The sequence below is a fragment of the Lasioglossum baleicum genome, chromosome 18, assembly GCF_051020765.1.
Source record: "Lasioglossum baleicum chromosome 18, iyLasBale1, whole genome shotgun sequence".
Taxonomy (NCBI): domain Eukaryota; kingdom Metazoa; phylum Arthropoda; class Insecta; order Hymenoptera; family Halictidae; genus Lasioglossum; species Lasioglossum baleicum.
In genome coordinates this window covers 2,448,011-2,469,264 of record NC_134946.1, presented here as the reverse complement: position 1 = coordinate 2,469,264, position 21,254 = coordinate 2,448,011, and the positions used below count along the sequence as shown (strand labels likewise).

At 38.2% G+C, this 21,254-nt stretch overlaps 1 protein-coding gene across 3 annotated transcripts in view; it reads left to right on the top strand.

The window, feature by feature from the left end:
• Positions 1–21,254, top strand: part of Cbl (E3 ubiquitin-protein ligase CBL) — a 134,625-nt gene that overhangs the window by 87,514 nt on the left and 25,857 nt on the right. For 2 of the 3 annotated variants that reach the window (XM_076442722.1, XM_076442719.1), the window contains exons 5-6: positions 5,069–5,233; positions 20,299–20,572. In XM_076442722.1, coding sequence (XP_076298837.1) covers positions 5,069–5,233; positions 20,299–20,572 — 439 coding nt within the window. The remainder of the gene's footprint in view (positions 1–5,068; positions 5,234–20,298; positions 20,573–21,254) is intronic. The other variant, XM_076442720.1, reaches the window with a different exon arrangement.

The window sequence follows — 21,254 nt, the reverse complement described above, 5'->3', positions numbered from 1 at the left end:
GACGAATGTCCCTTTAAATTTCGTTTGTCTCGAGGCACGCACGTGATCATGTTCTGTCTCATCGACATGGATGTGTGGACTGTAGTAGTGAGCTTTTGTCTATACGTATAATTCCACACACTCAAGTTTTGCAAAAACTTTAACAGCTAATATATCAATAACTATTTGTTTGCGACATATGGCTCCTTTCAAACGTTTTCTCTTTTCGATGAGTAGAAGGCGTTGATGTAAAAACATGTTTGCGGCAAGTTTCTCTTACAAATGTCCACCGATCCAGAGGTGTACGGGGCCATCCTAACCACAGGGCTAAATGGGCTAAGCCCCAGGGCGCAAGCCTTTTGGGGGCAGCAATTTTTATTAGTGTTATATTTTTTTGTTATTAGTTTAGTAATTAGACAAACTTCTAGCAGAAGTACAAAAGAAAAAGTGTGCCTATGATGACATTTACTGAAAATTTGGGTTTCTGATCAATTTAGAAATGTAGATGAAGACACAATTAGAAAGAATGCTGCAAAGTTTTGGGAAACGTATATGGACGATCTAGAAAATAATTTTATTGAAGAATGCTTTCATTTTAAACACGTATATATTTATTGGAGAAGAAAGAAAATATATCTACTGCGGAACTTAGTTCAAGGAAAATAATTGACTCGAAAATTGAGTCTACATTTCCTAACGTGGCCACAGCACTGCGCATTTTTTCAAGTATTGCCATTACAAATTTCAGCGGCGAAAGATCTTTTTCAGCACTGAAAAGGATAAAAAATTATTTACGGTCTTCTTTGGGACAAAGCAAATTGCTTTGAGTATTTGATCCATAGAAAATGACGTATTTAATAACTTAAATACGTGTGATATTATTAATCAACCTGCAAAAGAAAAAGCTAGGAAAATAAATATAAAAGTTAGTTTTGTTTTTTGTTTACTATAAAGTTCGTTTTCCCAGATAGCACAAAGACGTATTAAAGACGTCTTTTAGACGTCTGCAGTTGGAGCTTCAGACGTCTTAAAGATGTCCCGAATGTCCCACGAACGTCTCCTGAACGTTTTGTGTTACTAAACGATACGTCTCAAAGACGTCTGTTTAACGTCCGAAAGACGTTCAGGAGACGATCGTGGGACATTCGGGAGGACTTTAAAACGTCCCTACGAAGTATTAAAGGTGCACAAATGTTAATTAAAATAAAAGAAGGAAAGAGTAAAAATAGATTTTTTTAACTTCAAAGTTAAATCAATAAATAGCTTTATTAGAAGAACGCAATTGAAATTGAAGAGTCGAAGTTGAAGTTGATGTTCAAATTCAAGTTGGAATTGAAAAATTGGAGTTGAACTTGGAGTTGAAGTTAAAATCGAAGTTGATATTCAAATACAAGAGTTGAAATTGAATAAGTTGAAGTTCAAATTCAAGTTGGAATTGAAAAATTGAAGTTCAAATTCAAGTTGGAATTGAAAAATTGAAATTGAAAAGTTGAAATTGACGAGGCAAAATTGCAGTTGAAATTGAAGAATCGAAATTGAAGTTGAAATTGAATTTGAAATTGATGCAAAAACACTAACTCGAACAAATAATACCAATGCTAAATACTGCTAGACTATGGGTATATAAAAACCACACTGTTTATGGTCTCAAAGACGTGTTTTTAGGATGTAAGACATTCAGACCTAAAATAGACGTAAAATGGACGTCTTCAAGACGTCGTGTGCTATCTGGGTTTGTTCATATAGGTTTCTTTTTAATTTTGTATGAATTTTATGTTTTTGTTTAGTGTAATGGTAATAATTTGACTTTTTCTAGTTCTGACACATTTGTATAACTTTGCTTGTCACCCGTCACCCCGCTCCCGCTAGCCATCCCGTGTATTCTCTTATGAAGAGGGGCGAATTATTTTTAGTAGCCCACGGGCGCCGAATATCTTAGGACGGCCCTGGAGGTGTAGATTCACCCCTATTTAGGACGGATGACCATTACATTGTATACACCCTGTACATTTCTTTAGGCATAGCTGAAGTTAGGAGCGAAGAGGAATAGGAATGTGCTCGTTTATGTTGAAGCTGCGATAGCAGCAGTAATACTATTACAGTATCATTTGCTTATTAATTTCCCTGTGTCCATCGTCGATGAGATTATGAATCAGTAGACTGCTTTTGAAAATTAATGTCTATGCAGCTTCTGCAATAGACAGCTTTTATACAGGGCCGGCCTTCCCTATACAGGGGCCTGGGTGCAAGAAACCATTTGGGGCCCCAAATTTTTAGTTAAGTAAAAAAAAATGTACAAACACTAACATACAGGGTCAGTCCGAAGAAACAGAACACCTAAATACCTCCGTTACTTTTCGTTGTACAAAAAAAACTTCTTAGGGCAAAGTTACACTGTTTGAAGGGCCACATGTAACGGTGTAAGGGAAACAATTTTCAAAGTCATTTTTTTACAAGATTTCAAGGTCATTAATATTTTCTAAAATGGAATGAGGTAGTTTTTAATACATCAATCGATGCAGCTGGACATTCGTTATAAAAAAGTACTAACCCATGTATGTCGAAAAGTTAGTATAGTTCAGGAGATATTTCAATTTAAACTAGAGGGTTATTATTGCTCGCTCGCTCGCGGGTAGGACTGCTCTTGCGAGAGTGTTAGTGGTACGCATGGCTAGTAGAGCCTGCAGCTATTAATGTTTTTTATTTCGTGTGTGACTCTCCAAGAGCCACACAAAGAACTTCCCGATTCGTTAGTTGCAGTATATTATTATCATTATTTTTAGTACGTTTTAATAAGATTATACGTTTTCAGGGAAATTCAATAGTTTTCTACTTATCAAAATGTTTGCTATTTGGCGTCGCATTAAAACCAACATCGTAGGCTCGTTGCTCGCTTGGTTCCTTGTTATAGCGTACTAATGTTGCAAACTAAATTGTCATAATTAGTTTTTCGCAAACGATACAACTTCTCATTATCCGGGTTTGCTTGATCTTGGTTTTCTTCGATACTGTTAATTTAAATTGACCCAAAATATATAAACCGCTCAATTTTGAAACTCTGCTCAGTGCTACATACAACATTTGTAAAGTTCGTTTTTCTGATGTTTTAAAATTCAAACATACTTTTCTCGTATGTTTGTCCCTGACTTTTATGAATCGTAATCGCTTCAGCAGGAACCACTGGAAATTGACTACGTGTGATTTGATATTTTTCCTCACTCGACATATTTACATGATTCGAGATTTTTATTATTGGTGTTAAATTTTGATGAATATTTGCATTTTTCATATAATCACGATAACGAGTTCTTACTTTTACTCCTACTCTGGCCAATTGAAAATCTAACCACAATATAGACGAGATTTTAGTATTTTCTTGAAAAGTAATAAATTTTAATATTCCGCATGTGTGTGCTCCATTAACCAATCGGTTTTCAACATCAATGTTATTAATAATTATCATATAGTTTATATTAATTTTCAATTTAATCTCAGTTAATAATTCGTTTTGAACTGATTGTTTTTGTAAAGATTGTAATATAAATTTTTTTTGTACTTTCATCGATATTCTTTGAAAATGTATTCTTGGGAGTAGAGATGATTAACTCACTCTTGCATTGGGATAATTTTCGATTATTGTAAGCGGAAACATTAGCGTAAGGTACAAAAAAAAAATTTTTTTTTAAATTAAAAAAATTTGTTTAAATTTAAAAAAAATGAAAAAAAATTTTTTGTGTAATTACGTTTGTTTCTTCAGTGGAAACTTTCCGTTCTCTCGTATAAATTGCATTGTTGAATGAACTCCTTTCGAAAAAAACTAAAAATCTAAAAAACTACTTGACCAATATGGACCAAAATCTAATCAGCTCTAAGTTACGACGGGGCACATCGATTGCATCATTCATCATTCTGATCGCGTTGTTACTTTTTCAGAAAACGTTAACGAAAAATTTGCTAACATACAAACGGACATACAAACGGACATACATACGCACACACATCCACACACACATACGAACATTTTGCTGAAAATAGTCTAAAATGACTGCAAAGACCATGAAACGTGAAGATCTGCTAAAAAATCTATTTTCAATTTTCGGGGTAATTACAATAACTTCCCTATAAAATCGGGAAGTTAGTAACTCTAAAACACCATTATAGTTAGTACTAATTGTAAGACGTTTACTTGCTAGTGCAAATTGAAGAGTTGAAATTGAAATTGAAAAATTGACGTTGAAATTGAAGAGTTGAAGTTGAACGGTTGATATTGAGATTGACGTTGAAATTGAAAAATTGAAATTAAAGAGTTGAAATTGAAAAATTTCAAAAGTTGAAGGGTTGATATTGAAATTGAAAATGAAGTTGAAGAGTTGATATTGAAAGTTGAAGTTGAAATGGAAAAATTGTTGATGAAATTGAAATTGAAGAGTTGAAATTAACAAAATGAAATTGAAAAATTGAAGTTGAAATGGAAGAGTAGAAATTGAAGTTGAAATGGGAGAGCTAAAATTGAAGTTGAAATTAAAGTCGAAATGGAAAAACTGAAGTTGAAAATGGAGTTGAAGAATTGAAGTTGAAATTGAAAACTTGACATTGATATTGAAATTGATGTTAGCGTTTGCTTACTTGTGTAACGTCTTAGTATTAGCTATAATGGTGTTTTAGAGTTCTTTAAATTGAAATATCTCGTGAACTACTAACTTTTCGACATACGTAGGTTAGTACTTTCTTATAACGAATGTCCAGTTGCATCGATTGATGTATTACAAAATACCTAATTCCATTTAAAAAAATATCGATGATGCTAATACATTAATTACTTCAGAAAAATTACATTATTTTAGTTCTTGATCGTGTTGGGGCCCTCTCAATCGCGGGGCCCCCGGTGCATAGCATCTGCCGCACCTCCCAGATGGCCGGCCCTGCTTTTATATTGCACAAAACTCTGCAATCTATGAATTTGCTACGAGAATGAGAATCTCTGATCGCTGCTTTGATCGTTCGTCGCAGCTCCAACATAAACGTGCCCGTAAAAAAACGAAAGCCTCGTATCCGCAAAAAAGTAAACGTGTTTTGTTCGGGTTCACAGGACTCCGAAGGGCAAGGTTGTCCGTTTTGCCGAGCTGAAATAAAGGGAACCGAACAGATAGTTATCGATCCGTTCGATCCTCGAAGAACACACCGACCAGGAACACATTCGGCGTCCGCTAGTAACGCGTCGACCCCGACACGGGATCTTGACCCGGACACCGAGGTATCCGACTAGGAGTAGCATCTACCCCTCATTACACTAAATGTGCTCTATGTATAACAAACTCCTCCCCGCAACACGCCTCATGTTTTTTTTTTTTTGACGAATGCCTGACGCATTTCACCGCGAGATCTCGGAATTTTTCTACGATCGTGTCATTGTCATATATATCATTTTGTAGAAGATATTAATCATGTCTCGACAGACGCGTTGTCTCTCGCGAGGTATACGCGAAGCTTGTTAAGCATAAAACGAAAAGCAGCATCGACAGTGTTCGCACGAATGAATGTTCAAACAAACCGAGCAATGTCAAAAGGGACCAACTTTCTTGTCTCTATATAAGCTTTGTCCGAATCATTTTTTCTTTCTCCATTATCCTATTGTTTTCATATTTTTCTTTTCGAATTTGTTATGTACATAAAAACTCGCTGAATGGCTTAAGGGTGGGAAAACGGCTCGCGCACGTATTTGTGCAACACTCACACACAGCTAGATCCACGTATACGTGCACGAGGATTGCAAGGGGGTTCGGTATCTGCGTAATCATTTCTCTATAGTGCACATTTGGGACCTCTACGTGGTCACAACAGTGTTGGGATATTGCACGGTCTTTTCACGCATGCGCGACCAAGTACAGGACCGTATGTATTATGTCCTAAGTTTGTGGGGAATGTAGTGAAGAACTATTAGGGAGCGTTTATAGTTCGCTTCCCGCGAGAGGTTTCCCGCGACTTTTGGGACGCGAGCGAGAAAGCGGGTCATAAATTTCGAGCGGGTCGACGGGCCCGCTGGCCCTCCCGCTGTGCGAGGCACAAAAAAAGGTCTCCGAAGATATCCTACCGCCTTCAAGGAAAGCTATCGGTAGTTTACCTAAACGAACCGTGAAGCCGTAGAGACCTTTTTTTGTGCCTCGCACAGCGGGGGGCACAGCGGGCCCGTCGACCCGCTCGAATGGGTATAGCCGGATAAGATAGTCAAAAATGCCCTTGAACCGAATTTTATCGACGATGTGCCATTCGATAGAGCACCAAGAAAAAACATACTGTGCAAAATTTCAACCCTGTCTCTCGATCGGGAGGGTAGTTATGGGGTAAAATCGAAAAATCAGTTTTTGGCCTATTTTCCCTAGTTAATGACGTTTAGAAATTCTGAAAAAAATCTGTCACATGTCAAGAACCCAAATACATACTTTGCAATTAGTTTCAGATTTTTAAAATGGAAATCCTGCTTGTAAAAAATCAAAAACCTCAAAAAAATCGAAAAAATTCAGATTTCACATGGAAGTTCTAGAGTGTCCACTTTTATATTTTTACAGTAGCAGTATATTGTTATAGGTATTGTTCATGAATTTTTTCAGATTTTTCGGTTTGGTGCGCCGTTGTTAAAAAAAATAAAAACCGATTTTTTCGATGTTTTTTCCGCGAAGAACTAAGCTAACCTTAAAATTGTTACGTTCTATTTATTCTGTAAGTCTATCAGGCTCTGATAAGCCTTGAGCATTCTACAGAAGTAATTAAAAAATGAAATCAACTTAATTAATATTTCTACAGTATAATCATTACATCTAGAAATATAAATCACGTTTCCAACAATTCAGTTGGCTCAGTGCGTTAGGCGTTCGATTGTGGACCGGCCTATGCTAGGTTCGCTCCCAAAGTATAGATTTTTTCAGAATTTCTAAACGTCATTAACTAGGGAAAATAGGCCAAAAACTGATTTTTCGATTTTACCCCATAACTACCCTCCCGATCGAGAGACAGGGTTGAAATTTTGCACAGTATGTTTTTTCTTGGTGCTCTATCGAATGGCACATCGTCGATAAAATTCGGTTCAAGGGCATTTTTGACTATCTTATCCGGCTATACCCTTTATGACCCGCTTTCCCGCTCGCGTCCCAAAAGTCGCGGGAAACCTCTCGCGAGAAGCGAACTATAAACGCTCCCTTACTGGTAGGAAAGTATTGGAAGAGTTCAGAAGTCTGTTCAGAACTTCAATTTCAACACTCCAATTTCAACTTCAATTTCAACTTCACTTTTTCAGTTTTCACTCCCATTTTCCAGTTTCAACATCAATTTCAACATCAATTTTTCAAATTTCACTCCGTTTGGAGCTCATTCTGGCATCACTGGCGGATATCACGGAAACTATGCGAGATAGCCAAAAGCTGAATTGAATCAATCTTGTAACATATTTTGTTAGCTTTAATTTTGTATTGAATGGTCTTATCGCTAGGGCACATAGTTTCCGACATATAAGCGGAAAACCGGAAAGGGAGACCTTCTACGTGCATTTCAAGTTGAATTTGAGATATTGATGTTGAAACTGACAAATTGAAGTTGAAATTGAAAACTTGATATTGAAATTGAGAAATTGATGTTGAGACTCAAAAATTGAAGTGGAAATTGAAAAATTGAAGTTGACATTGAAAAATTGAAGTTGAAATTGAAAAATTAAAGTTGAAATTGAAATTGAAGAGGACATCGAAAAATTGAGGTTGAAATTGGAAAATTGAAGTTGAACTTGAAAAACTGAAGTTGAAATTGAAAAAGTCATGTTGGAATTGAAGTGAAAATTGAGAAATTGATGTTGAAAACTAAAAAGTGGAAGTGGAAATTGAAAAAGTGAAGTTAAAAGTGAAGTGGAATTTGAAAAAGTGATGTTGAAATTGAGAAATTGATGTTGAAACTGAAAAATGGGAGTGGAAACTGGAAAAGTGAAGTGGAAATTGAAATTGAAGTTGAAATTGAAATTAAAGTTGAAATTGAAGTGTTGAAATTGAAGCAAAGACACTGACTCGAACAAATAATACCAAAGTGAACATTGAGCGTGGATATCTCGGAAACTATGCGAGATAGCGAAAAACTGAATCGAATCAATCTTGTGGCACATTTTGTCAGCTTTAATTTTGTATAGAATGGTACGGAAATGTATATTATATATTATATGTACATACATATTAAATTTTAATGTAACATACGCATGTTGAACCTCCATATTTGAAAATCGGAGAACAAAGTTTTGCGAAATTATGCGGGGTGACCATGGTATCTCATTTCAGCCCAACTTTGTACATTACTGGCGCTAAAATCGTCGCGCATGCGCGAGATAACCGTGCAATATCCCAACACTGGGTCACAATCGCTAGATAAAAGACCAACCATATACGCTTGGTGTCTAAAATGGCCTGCCTTTGCGTTTTCAAGACGTGGGGTTTGCATTATTCTACATAATATATATTCTATACTTGACTCCAAATAAGAATGTACTTGTACTGCGCAAGTCGTTGTGCGTCAACCATAAAATTGATGGCGTCAGCCAATGATTTTGTGGTCGGCGAAGTACGAGTAGGGGGATTAGCCAATGAACGATTTCCGTTAGAGTCAGATACGCAGTAGAGTCTTAAATTCGTCGGCTATAGTAAGTATATTATTATTTGGAGTCAAGTATATGTAATATTAGGTTGTCCCAAAAGTTTCTTCCGGAATGTGTTCCTTTAATGTCGCTAAATAAATACAAACAATACGATAATGTTTATGTTAATATTTTAGTACTTCTTAATATGAATTTGCATTATGTGCATGCATCGAAAACCAACTTTTGGGACAACCTAATATTTATTTAGCAATATTAAAGGATCACATTCCGGAAGAAACTTTTGGGACAACCTAATATAATATTCAATGTAATAACAAATTTAATAGGTGGCAGCACTGTCGCCTGTCACGTTGCTTTTCGAAATTATGCCTCGAGAACGCAAAAGTAGGCCATCTTAGGGATCATGCGCGCTAGATTGATCTTTTATCTAGCGATTGTGACTACGTAGAGGCCCCAAGTAGGTGGCAGCACTGTCGCCTGTCACATAGAGGCCCCAAATGTGCATTATAGAGACATGATTACGCAGATACCGATCCTTGCAATCCTCGTGTACGTATACGTGGATCAAGCAGTGTGTCAGTGTGAAGCAAATACGTTTTCCCACCCTTAACCAAGCGGAACAATTCAAGGGAGAACGTTTTTCTGCAGTTCACACGCGCACACGTGTTCGTTTGTAACAACACGTTTTTGTTTTTTCTTCTTTCGTTTTTATAAAAGTGAGATTGTCGTTGCAGAGAGTGAGAGAGAGAGAGACAGTGGGAGAGAGAGAGTGTGTGTATGTGTGCGTGTGAGAGAGAGAGAGAAACAGAAATTAAATAAATGACTTGGCAATAATGGAGACCGTAAGGTAGGTTGCTTTTGTCGCATTACACCGTGTTCAGGGCTTCAGCGTGTACTCCCATGTCCTTGTGTCATTTACTACGAGGCGTTTGCATTTATGATTCATGTTTGCAAGTAACAGGAACGCTGTACACGTCGTTCAAGCGTACACACGTCTATTGCTGCGCGCAACGATTTATTTCAAGGCAGACCTGCGTCGTTGATTTTCGCGAGGGGGCACGATGTTTTAAAAATAACATTGTAGTTACGCCGAGCCGCGAATCATCGTAATCACGGTTTATCCGTTTTTGTTTCTCGCGCACGACAGAGGGAGCTCTCTCTCTTTCTCTCTCTCTCTCTCTCTCTCTCTCTCTCTCTCTCTCTCTCTCTCTCCGCACGCAACCAGTTATGAAACGAGCCGACATTTCGCATGCATGTGCCAATTGTGTATAGCTGGCAGCTCCCTTGCAATATGCATATACGACTGTTTGAAGTTAGTCAAGCTTTGTTTACGTACATACATATATGTATAGAGTGACATGCTATCTCTCCAGACATAGGGAAACTTGTAACGTTTAGGTCAACCCTTTCACAGTCCACGAGTGGGACACGTTCGACCCGAAACTGTCGCATCGACTTACTTATCGATCTCTCAGACGTATTCTGGGTCGAACGTTCGCAGAGCTTTTTAATTTTACAGTGACTGGAACTGCAAAGTTTCCTTTGGGGAGAAACTTTGAACACTCAGAGTTGGGCAGTAATTAATTACATGAGTATTTAATGACATCTTCAATTAAATGTGCAAAAGTGGACTATAATTACAATAAGAAAACAGTTAAATGGTCCAAAACATAAAAATTAGTGGTTTAAGAGAACAATTGCACTGAAGTAATTTATAGACTCGATTACAATTACTGTAATCGTGATAAGTAATTGCAATTACTCCTTTCACGATTACTGTTGTTGTTATAATATTATAAACTGGTTATGTGTTTTATTAAACTTGAACAATAATATATGTTACATGTTGTGAACTACTTCTTGAGAGTGCTACGCCACGACTAGTCTAGTAGAGTTTCTTTACAACATGGTATTCAGAGAACAACTCTTTAGAGATGGCGCCACTAGTAAACCATACTTTGATTGGCTGATGTTGGTGACAATTCAGTATTTACAACAACTGTAATTGTAATTGTGGTCTGCAATTACAATTACTGGTTGAGCCAAAGTAATTGCAATCACCAATTACAATTCCATGTTATTGTAATTTTATTTCTGCAATTTCCAAGTAATTTCCATGCAATTACAAGTAATTGTAATTGGTAGTTGCAATTACAAGTAATTGTAATGGGTAGTTGCAATTACTTAACGCTAAAATGGCACTAAAAAAAGGTACTTAGATATGTACCTACACAATGGAAATGTCTAAAAACGACAAACAAAAAGCATATGTTAGGAAATATTTATTATTTATTAAATTACAACTCTTAAGAAATAGGTTTACTTGTCACTTACATTGACAATGTAGTTTTCACTAGGAAATATTTATTATTTATTAAATACTTATTGTAGCTAATTATTTGATATCTCACAAAAATGATTACCATTACTATTCAAAATGACCCTCATTTCAAAGTTGGAGTCGGATAATCGATTTGCTTTCGGAGTGTTTGTGTTGGTTAAAAAACGGAGACAGGGCCACACGAGCTTGTATTAATATAATAGAAACAATATATTTATTACTGATACATTGGTAAAAATTCGTGCGTTACATAGCGCGGACAAAACTCTTCTGTCTCTCGTCGGGTTCTCCCGCCATGGGGTCTATTGGAGGTGTGAACATAAATACTCATTGTTGCCAACAATCCCTCCTTTGGACCCACCTGCCAATTTATGCCTGTAAACCAATCATGTTAGTGCATAATATATGTTTATCAAAATTCAACCCCTTCGTTAAGAAATCGGCTTCCATCTTGTGGGTAGGGACCAATTTTACTTTAATATTCCCCTTTTTAACTTCATCCCTCACGAAATAGTATTTTCGATTAACATGTTTGGTCCTATTCGTGACATTGTTTTTGTTAATCCAATCTCTTGCTGATTGGCTATCTGTCTTTAATACGACTGGCTATTTTTTCCAACTTTGGGTGTATCCCACGAACTACGTGAAATGTTAATTCCCGATCTGAGATCACCTGACCCAACGCAGCGCTTCGTGACGCAATGCTTTTGGCACGTGTGACATATTCCTGCACCGTCTCATGGGAATTCATCTTTATGTTCTTCAATTCTAGCCCTATATCTATTCTACGATCTTCGGCATTCCCCGAAAATCTTTGTTTTAATTTTTCCCATACATTTCTGGCCGATGTCTCGTTTAAAAATTGACCCGCCTGTTCATCTGATAGTGTCAATATTATTATACTGAAAGCCTCATTATTTTTGGTTTCCCACACAGTTCTAACTTTACCCTCCGCAGAGTTTTGGTCGGCAACCACTGCCGGTGCCGCGGTTTCTAGTATTTCTTTATATAGCCTTCTACTTTTAAGAACTGCACTGACTTTCAGAGCCCACACATAATAATTTTTATTTGTAAGAGGCTCAATTTTAAGCAATGGAATTACACCTGACTCCGCCATTTCTTTTTAATTCTTTTCTCTAAATATAAATCTCAATGCACGTGTTCCGTAACTTTAACCTCTAAATATGCACGTGGTCGACAACTCTAACCTCTAATTTCCACGTGGGTTTCAATAGTACCTTATTATTTCAATTTCTAGTTGTCCGATTTCCGCAACCACGCTCTGCTACCAATTTATTGGTTAAAAAACGGAGACAGGGCCACACGAGCTTGTATTAATATAATAGAAACAATATATTTATTACTGATACATTGGTAAAAATTCGTGCGTTACATAGCGCGGACAAAACTCTTCTGTCTCTCGTCAGATTCTCCCGCCAGGGAATCTATTGGAGGTGTGAACATAAATACTCATTGTTGCCAACAGTTTGTCATGGAAGCAGACGATTAAAAGTCTTTCAACTGGAACTGAGGATGGTAGAGCAGTATTAGTTCGAAAAAATGTTTGCTTTATAGCGGTGTAGGCTTCTAGCATTGAATAAGAAATCGATTTATCCGAAAAATAATTACTAATTTGTAACTGAGCTTCCGTTTCTCTTTCACATTCAGCATTGGCTCTGCCTCCGTCATCCGCGATTTAAAAAGATTAAAATATTCCACAGGTGCGCTATCTCCTCCCTCCAAAAAGCATAATAAATAATAAATATTTCCTAGTGTGAAACTGTGTGTGCATTGTCAATGTAAGTGACAAGTGAACCTATTTCTTAAGAGTTGTAATTTAATAAATAATAAATATTTCCTAACATATGCTTTTTGTTCGTCGTTTTTAGACATTTCCATTGAGTAGGTATCTAATTACCTTTTTTTAGTGCCATTTTAGCGTTAAGTAATTGCAACTACCCACTACAATTACTTGTAATTGCATTGAAATTACTTGGAAATTGCAGAAATAAAATTACAATTACATGTAACTGTAATTGGTAATTGCAATTACTTTGGCTCAACCAGTAATTGTTGGCTCAACCAACAACTACATGTAATTGTAATTTTATTTCTGCAATTTCAAATTACAGTAATTGGCAAGTAATTGTAATTGAAATTACATTTTGCCCAACTCTGTGAACAGTTTTGTTTCGTTTGCGCGCCGATTGCAATGAAATCGCGCAATATTTCCAGTCACGTCCAGTGCCGTTTAAAGTCTGTGTGATTCATAAGGATTTATTTTAGTGAATCATTTTGGCGATATCATTCTTTTCTAAGATTGGTCCAGCGGCCCCTCCCACAATTTTGATTGATATTATGTGGAAAACAATGGTTTCAGGTTAGTTTTAGGTTGAAAGATAACCCCTTAAAATTTGAAGTCGCTAACCCTTCGTATAAGGATGATATGAGGGTAAATACCCTTGACTGTATCATTTTTTTTCTCGGTTGTTAATTAAGATATTCAGATAAAAAAACGAAAATACTCGAACTTACCACCTTCATATCATACATTTTTTTCACCATCGTGATCAAATTATTAAGGGTAGAAAAAAATAATTTAATTTTTTAGGGGTGGGAATTCCAAGCAACCCTTCGAGTGACCACTTTCCAAAAATTCAAGAACAATGTTCTGTTGCTTATCTAACATATAAAAAAGTTTCAAGATGGTCGGATTGGTGGTACATAGTTAAATATTGAAAAACAAATAAAATTACGTCATTATAATGGTATAATGTACAGTGCAGTGTTTCTTATTAGGATATTAAGTCCCTTCTTGATCAATTATTTCTTTTTAAACGCGACGCATAACATTACATATAAGTAGTATACATATACAATAGTTTTATATGCGGTTATATTATACATATACAGGGTGTCTCAGACCACCCGTACCACCCATTTATAATCTAGAAAATAGGTTATTTTCAAAAATTGAAAGTGTTTCTTTTATAAATCAGATGTGCTGTATCAAATGATGATATTTTTAACTTCCGGTTTCGGCCGGAAATAGGTGATTGAGACCGGAAGTGACATTTTTGAAATGGAACATGGTATTTTTTATTACGGATTCGGATTCTATGCGAAAAAAACAAAAAACTTTTGTCTGAAACATTTTTTCAAGAAATGTCATTTTATGTCCTTTATGTAACCTTCAAAATGAGTCTCGGCGAAATAATGTTTTCACTATCTGTGTAATATAAGCCCAATTTTTGTTATGCAAGCAATGAACTTTAATCAATAAAATATTTTCCACTTTGTTAGATGATCTTTTGCCATCTTTCTGGGTTATGCCAAGAGCAGATAGTGAAAACATTTTAGGGGGTTATCTTTCAACCTAAAACTAACCTAAAACCATTGTTTTCTATATAATATCAATAAAAATTGTGGTTGGGGCCGCTGGACCAATCTTAGTCTGCTAGGCCCAATTTGAAAGAGTAGGCAGAACATTTTTATTTTGAATAAAGATCCTCGGACTGCTCGTACAGAAGCATAGCGCGACACTTGGGAAGGAAGCTTTGGTTGTTTGATATCTGTTCGCTTGGTTAAAGATGATCGTCGCACTCGGTATGCTTCAATTTTTTATTTTTATCTTCGGTTTACTTGTTGTAAACAGTACGACGAAATCCAGTAAATACTTCGCTGTCTGTACAGTGCGAAATTCGATTGGGTTTATTCGACTTTTTACCATTTCGATCGACTGCGAAGGGGTTGACGCTTCTTTCAATGGTATCTTTCTGCGCGTTCGTCGCGCAGATGGCAGAATCCCTCCGGTTAATCAGTATTCTATGTAAGCAATTGTAACGGCATAAAGCAGGGATGGGCACGGTTGGGGCCCCTCAAACGCCTGCTTCTCCCACCAACCTCTCTTCCATGCAAGCGTTCTGTCTCCATGGTAACGGTGGAGCTGGTGGGAGGCAGTAGGCGCTGTGGTGTGGACAGTCTTGCCTCAATTGAGGCAAAAATGCCCATCCCTGGCATAGAGAAACAAATGGAAAAATGGTGATCTCGACAGTGCTCTTGGACAAAAGAGGTAGATAAAAGCGTAGTTCTCGTCCGCCGGAAGTAGTGTAGCTTATATCGAGCAATGGCCATGGGCCGTGTAGCTTATAGACGGACAGGGACACACGCACACACCCGTTCGTTGTTTTTCTGATTTTCATTTTTGTACTCTAATTAGACTTAATTACGTACCTGTTGGCGATAGGAATAATGTAACAACAATGCGGCATCTTTACACCAGGGACAAAGATGTTTATTATTTCCTTTACACCTTAGATTATTTATTATTTATTCCGTTCACGCATAATGCAAACTATCTTAACGAACCTGTTTCTTTTTTTTTATACGCCAGTGACCATGCTGCATACATACATTCTCCGTACAGTGGAACCCCCATCTTTCGAATCGACGAGAGGAGTCAACGGCGTCTTGCCCAGTGTTCCGATATGGTGCATCTTTTCTCGCGCATGCGTGGCCAAAACGGTAACGCATCTATATTAGGATGATGAGATAGCAGAGCCCCGAGTCAGTTATATTGGCAGGAATGTACCGAAACAATCTATTCCGGACAAAAAGACTCCAGGACGTGTCCTACGAGTTACAAAATATACACAAATACACATGTTATACATCAATTTACCAGAATCAAATCATACCATTTTCTTTAAATTCTGTGGGGTGCTCAAGGTACTCCATTTTATCAAGAATCTAACATTACTGAGGCTGAAATCGCCGCGCATGCGCGAGAAAAGATGCACCATACCGCAACACTGGTCTTGCCTCGTTCTAGCATCCTCTATAGTCCTTCATGCTTCGTAGTGTATTTTTAATCGTGCAAGGATAGACTCTTTCCTTTTGCCAGTTCATTCGAGACCCTTTCGCCGATCCTGTCTACGCTTGTAGGATTTTTAACGGGGCCCCTTTCGTTTTCACCGGCCCCCGCATTCTACTAGACCGATAGCTGAGTCCTATTACCGATGTTCTAACTAGGATTCGCAATTCTACCTGGAAAATTTATACAGTTGACAACATGCGTTTACTTTCCAGCTGAGATTGCGCTGGTACATGATCGACAGGGCTCATGCGTCGACCCAGTGTAATGATTTTGCGCTGTTCTTTAGTTTCAAGCGTTACGCTTGTGCAGTTTCAGACCGCAGGCGAATGTCTCGGCGAAACAATAGCGTTTTGCCGTTAAAATGCTGGTATAATGGGGGTTCTATTGTACATCCTTTCTTAGTACATATTGTAGAGATATCCTAGATCCTGTTGTGCGCGCGAATGCCGTACACGAGCCTGGAGCTTAAGGATACAGGTTCGGATTTGACCTTGGTCGAGCGAGGCTGTGACGGCGCCCTCACACACCGCTAGATACATTGTATACGTACACGAGGATTGCAAGGGTCCAGCTTCTGTCTCATCATGTCTCGCTAATGGACATTTGGGGCCCCTGCGTAGTCACAATCGCTAGATAAAAGATGAATCTAGCGCGCATGGTCCCTAAAATGGCCTACTTTTGTGTTTTCGAGGCGTAATTTGCATCATTCGGCAGCAACTGACTGTCGCTCGACAGCCACGATAGGCGGCAGCACTGTCGCGCCGCCATAATGCTTCTCGAACTCCGCTACATGCAGCCGAATAATAGAAATTACGCCTTGAAAAAGCAAAAGTAGGCCATCTTAGGGACCATGCGCGCTAGATCGATCTTTTATCTAGCGATTGTGACTACGTACGGGCAACAAATGTGCATTAGCGAGACGTGATTAGACAGAAGCCGGACCCTTGCAATCCTCGTATACGTATACAATGTATCTAGCGGTGTATGAGGGCGCCGCCACAGTCTCGCTCGACCAAGGTCAAATCCGAACCTGTATCCTTAACAAAATCGTACTCGTTGTGTTTCGTTTTTCCTTTCTTTTCTTCTTTTTTTCTGTTAGTACGCTTAAGATTGGCAAAAGTTGTGACGAGAGAGAGAGAGAGAGCATGTTCGTGCATATCTGTCGAGCGGCAGAGAAACGGGATAGACAAAAAGAAAGCACAGCAAACACGGATGAGAGGACGACGATAGACGGTTCACTGCGTTCACGTGTAGTCGTTTAGCGTATCTTGTGCGTACAATGAATAGTGCTGCTGATCGATCCGACTTCTGTTCGGATCCGTTCGCTGACTGTGTACACCAGCAGCGACGAGAGGGGTCTAAAATAAATATTTCGTAAACATTTAAACCATAGCCTACGTTTTCTCCTACTCATTGTACATCTTTCTCAGGGGTACCGAGAAGTCTCTGTTTCGTTCCTTTTCTCTTTTTACGTTTATACATACATACATATATTATATATACATATACATATACAGGGTGGACGATTTATCTGAAGACATTGAAATATCTCGAGAACTATGCATCGGATCAAAACAAGTGGGTAATGAAAGTGGTTCGTCGCGAAGGGGGACATCCAATGATACCAAACTCGACCCCCCACCCCCACCTCCTGAGGGTGAGAGAGGGAATTATTTCAAAATCTTCAATGGGAAACCCTTTTTTATAGCAAATCTTGGTTCTCCATTGATTTGATATTATTGGTGTAATTTCTTTCACAGATGTCGCTGCAATCGAAACCAGTTGGAAAAATTCATTGGTTTGTTTACCAATACATCAAAAACTACTTTTAGCGTTACCCAGGAATAACGACGTGGACGTCGTTGGTGTTACTGAATAGCATTTTTAAAAATATCAAATACGTCTACTTTTATTTCTCTGATCTTATGTGTATTTCTCGAGATATCCCAAATTTTCAACGATTTTTTACCCATTTTGATTTTTCTCCATTACAGCGCCATCTGTGAACCAAAATGCAAAAACTCCTAGGTCAAATTTCTGTATTTTTTCTGGAGAATCCAAATCTGCAACGAAAAATGGGGGTTCCCATTTAAGTTTTTTATCTTCCCCCACCCCTACCCCCCGAGGGTGACGGTGGGGGGTCGAGTTTGGTATCATTGGATGTCCCCCTTCGCGACGAACAACTTCCATTACCCACTTGTTTTGATACGATGTATAGTTCTCGAGATATTTCAATGTCTTCAGATAAATCGTCCACCCTGCATACAGGGTGAGTCCGAAGAAACAGAACACCCAAATATCTCCGTTACTTTCCGTTGTACAAAAAAACTTCTTAGAAAGTTACACTGTTTGAAGGGCCACATGTAACGGTGTAAGGGAAAAAATATTCGAGGTAATTTTTTTATGAGATTTCAAGGTCATCGATATTTTTTTAAATGGAATCAGGTATTTTTTATTACATCGATCGATGTAGCTGGACGTACGTTATAAAAAAGTACTAACCCATATATGTCGAAAAGTTAGTAGTTCAGGACATATTTCAATTTAAGTAACTCTAAAACACCATTATAGTTAGTACTAAGACGTTAGCGTTTACTTGCTAGTGCAAATTGAAGAGTTGAAATCGAAATTGAAAAATTGAATTTGAAACTGAAAAATTGACGTTGAAATTGAAAAATTGAAATCGAAGAGTCGAAAGTGAAAAATTGAAAATGAAGAGTTGAAATTGACGAGTTGAAATTGAAGTTAAATGGTTGATATTGAAATTGACGTTGAAATGGAAAAATTGAAGTTGAAAATAAAGTTGAAGGGTTGATATTGAAATTGAAGTTGAAATGGGAGAGTTAAAATTGAAGTTGAAATTAAAGTTGAAATGGAAAAATTGAAAATGAAGTTGCAGAGGTGATATTGAAATTGAAGTTGAACGGTTGATATTGAAATTGACGTTGAAATTGAAGTTGATATTAAAGTTGAAATTGAAAAATTGAAGTTGAAAATGAAGTTGAAGAATTGATATTGAAATTAAAGTTGAAATTGAAAAATTGACATTGAAATTGATGTTAGCCTTTATTTACTTGTGTAACGTCTTAGTACACGACAGTAATGGTATTTTAAAGTTATTTAAATTGAAATATCTCCTGAACTACTAACTTTTCGACATACATAGGTAAGTACTGTTTTACACCGAGTGTCCAGCTGTATCGATCGATGTATTAAAAAATACCTCATTCCATTAAAAAAATATCGATGACCTTGAAATCTCATTAAAAAATGACCTCGAAAATTTTTTCCCTTACACCGTTACATGTGGCCCTTCGAACAGTGTAACTTAGTCCTAAGAAGTTTTTTTGTACAACGAAAAGTGACGTAAATATTTAAGTGTTCTGTTTCTTCGGACTCACCCTGTATTTTTGTTTGTTGCGAAACCATATCATCGTCAAGCTCCGCCATAACCTTTAATTAGTCTCCGCTCTGCGCCTCCTCCATTTTTTTTTGGATCACTTGTTTCAGCGAAAACAGGGAACCCCCGACACAAAACTCGAGCCAAGGTGTTATCGTTATTCTTGTTCGCATGATCGTTTTTTTTTTACCTTTATTTTCATAACGTTTATCTACTGGGTCCGTTGTTCTGCCCGCTGCATGATCGAAAACTAATCGGTAATGTACATAAAGCCGACGGGGATAATGCGACGGGGTGAATCTCTTTCGTTGCTGGACAAAGGTAAGTGGACAAACGCATTACGGCCATTCCGCTTTCCACGCTTTGTACTTATGCTCGCTATATTGATTGCACGACACGTTCCCGCGAACGCGCAGGGTGCCTCGACAGCCTATACTCGAAAACTAGAACGATATTTTTCTCACCAGTGGCGCACCCAGGACACAATCTTGCCCCCCCCCCGGCCGAGTTGAACCCAGCTCTAGGTTTTGCGCGATGACCTTTTTTTTAGCCAACATATCTGTCAAGGGCTATTCCGCGATTTTAATTTTGGAAGCTAAACATTTTTTCTTGGGGGGAGGGGACTTCCCGCCTGGGTGCGCCACTGTTTCTCACCGCCCTGCTCCAGTTTCTCGTTTCGTTTCTCTCTGTATAAACGCGTCCGACGATCGAGACTCTTGCAACCGATCTTTCCTTCTGAAAGCTCCCCGTACATCTTGCTATCTGTCGATCGATTTCCATTACCGAGTGTCAAAATTGTTTCACGAGACGTCGAACACCGAGTCTGCATTTTAAACAGTTGTACAGGATTTTCGTGTGGATCAGAACTTTCAAAGGCATTGCTAAAAGTCTAAGAGAAATTGTTGAAGTCCCCGTTTCAATTTTGTGCTTCGTACAAAATTGGATCAAGAAAATTTTGCCTATCAATTTTCATTATGAACATCCTGTACTCGTTAGAACGAACCGGGACCTGTCTCTTCTCTCTATCTAGTGATACTGAATGTTAATGCAATCTCCTGGTACTCTCGATGTTTTAGGAAATCATGGACCTCTGCAACGGCCACTGCGGGTCCATGTGCGAGGATTCGGACGAGGACGAAGACTCCAGCCCCACGAACTCACCTGTGTCGACACGGAGGGTTGTGCCGAGTCCACCGTTACCTCCGCGGCGACTGTCACCGTCGCCAACGCCGAATAGTCATGCGAGAAGTCGTCATTTAACTGTGCCGAAGGAGAACGCGCCGCCACCGCCATCGTCCGCTGTAAACGTCGTGTTTAACTCGAGCGCTGACAATCAACTGAATAACAATAGTTAGTATCTGACCCGATCAGGAAGGTGCCCCGACAACCAAACATTTCATTTCTGACGCAGCTGTAACTTATTCTGCCGTCCGTTGGAGCAGGGCTTTGGCTTTGGGCAGAACGAAGCCAGAAAACTGGCGGCTGGACCCTGAATCTGCCTTTGTTTAAGAGGGCAGCACGGTCGCATTGATGTGGCGAACGCCACTTTAAAGGGCAGCACCGTCGCGCCGCACAGAGGCCCGATTTCAGCGGCCACAGCTAGTTCAAAATTCGCTCAATATTGAAACTGCTGTAACTTTGCTAAAATTTATCCAAATTTGATGAAAAAACAACCATTTTAAGAGGGCATCACGGTCGCACTGATGTGGCGGATGCTGTTTCCCTCGTTTTTTCTCCTTTAATGTGCACAAAATATAATTCTGCATTCAAAAATCGGTATTTCGAATTGTCAGTAAAAAGGACGAGTGGTGTATATTTGGTACAATAGAAATTTACTTCGCTGACATCTGCCATATTAGTGCGACCTACCCTCACCGACGCATAGTGGGCCAGAAACCGATCTTTTTGGACAAAAATCTGCCGACAACTCAGTTTTTCATCGATTCAATTGGAATTTTGTTTTAAAATGTTCGTGAAGGACTATACTTTGATGACGTGCTGCGCGAAAATTGTTAAAGAATCCTTATCTACA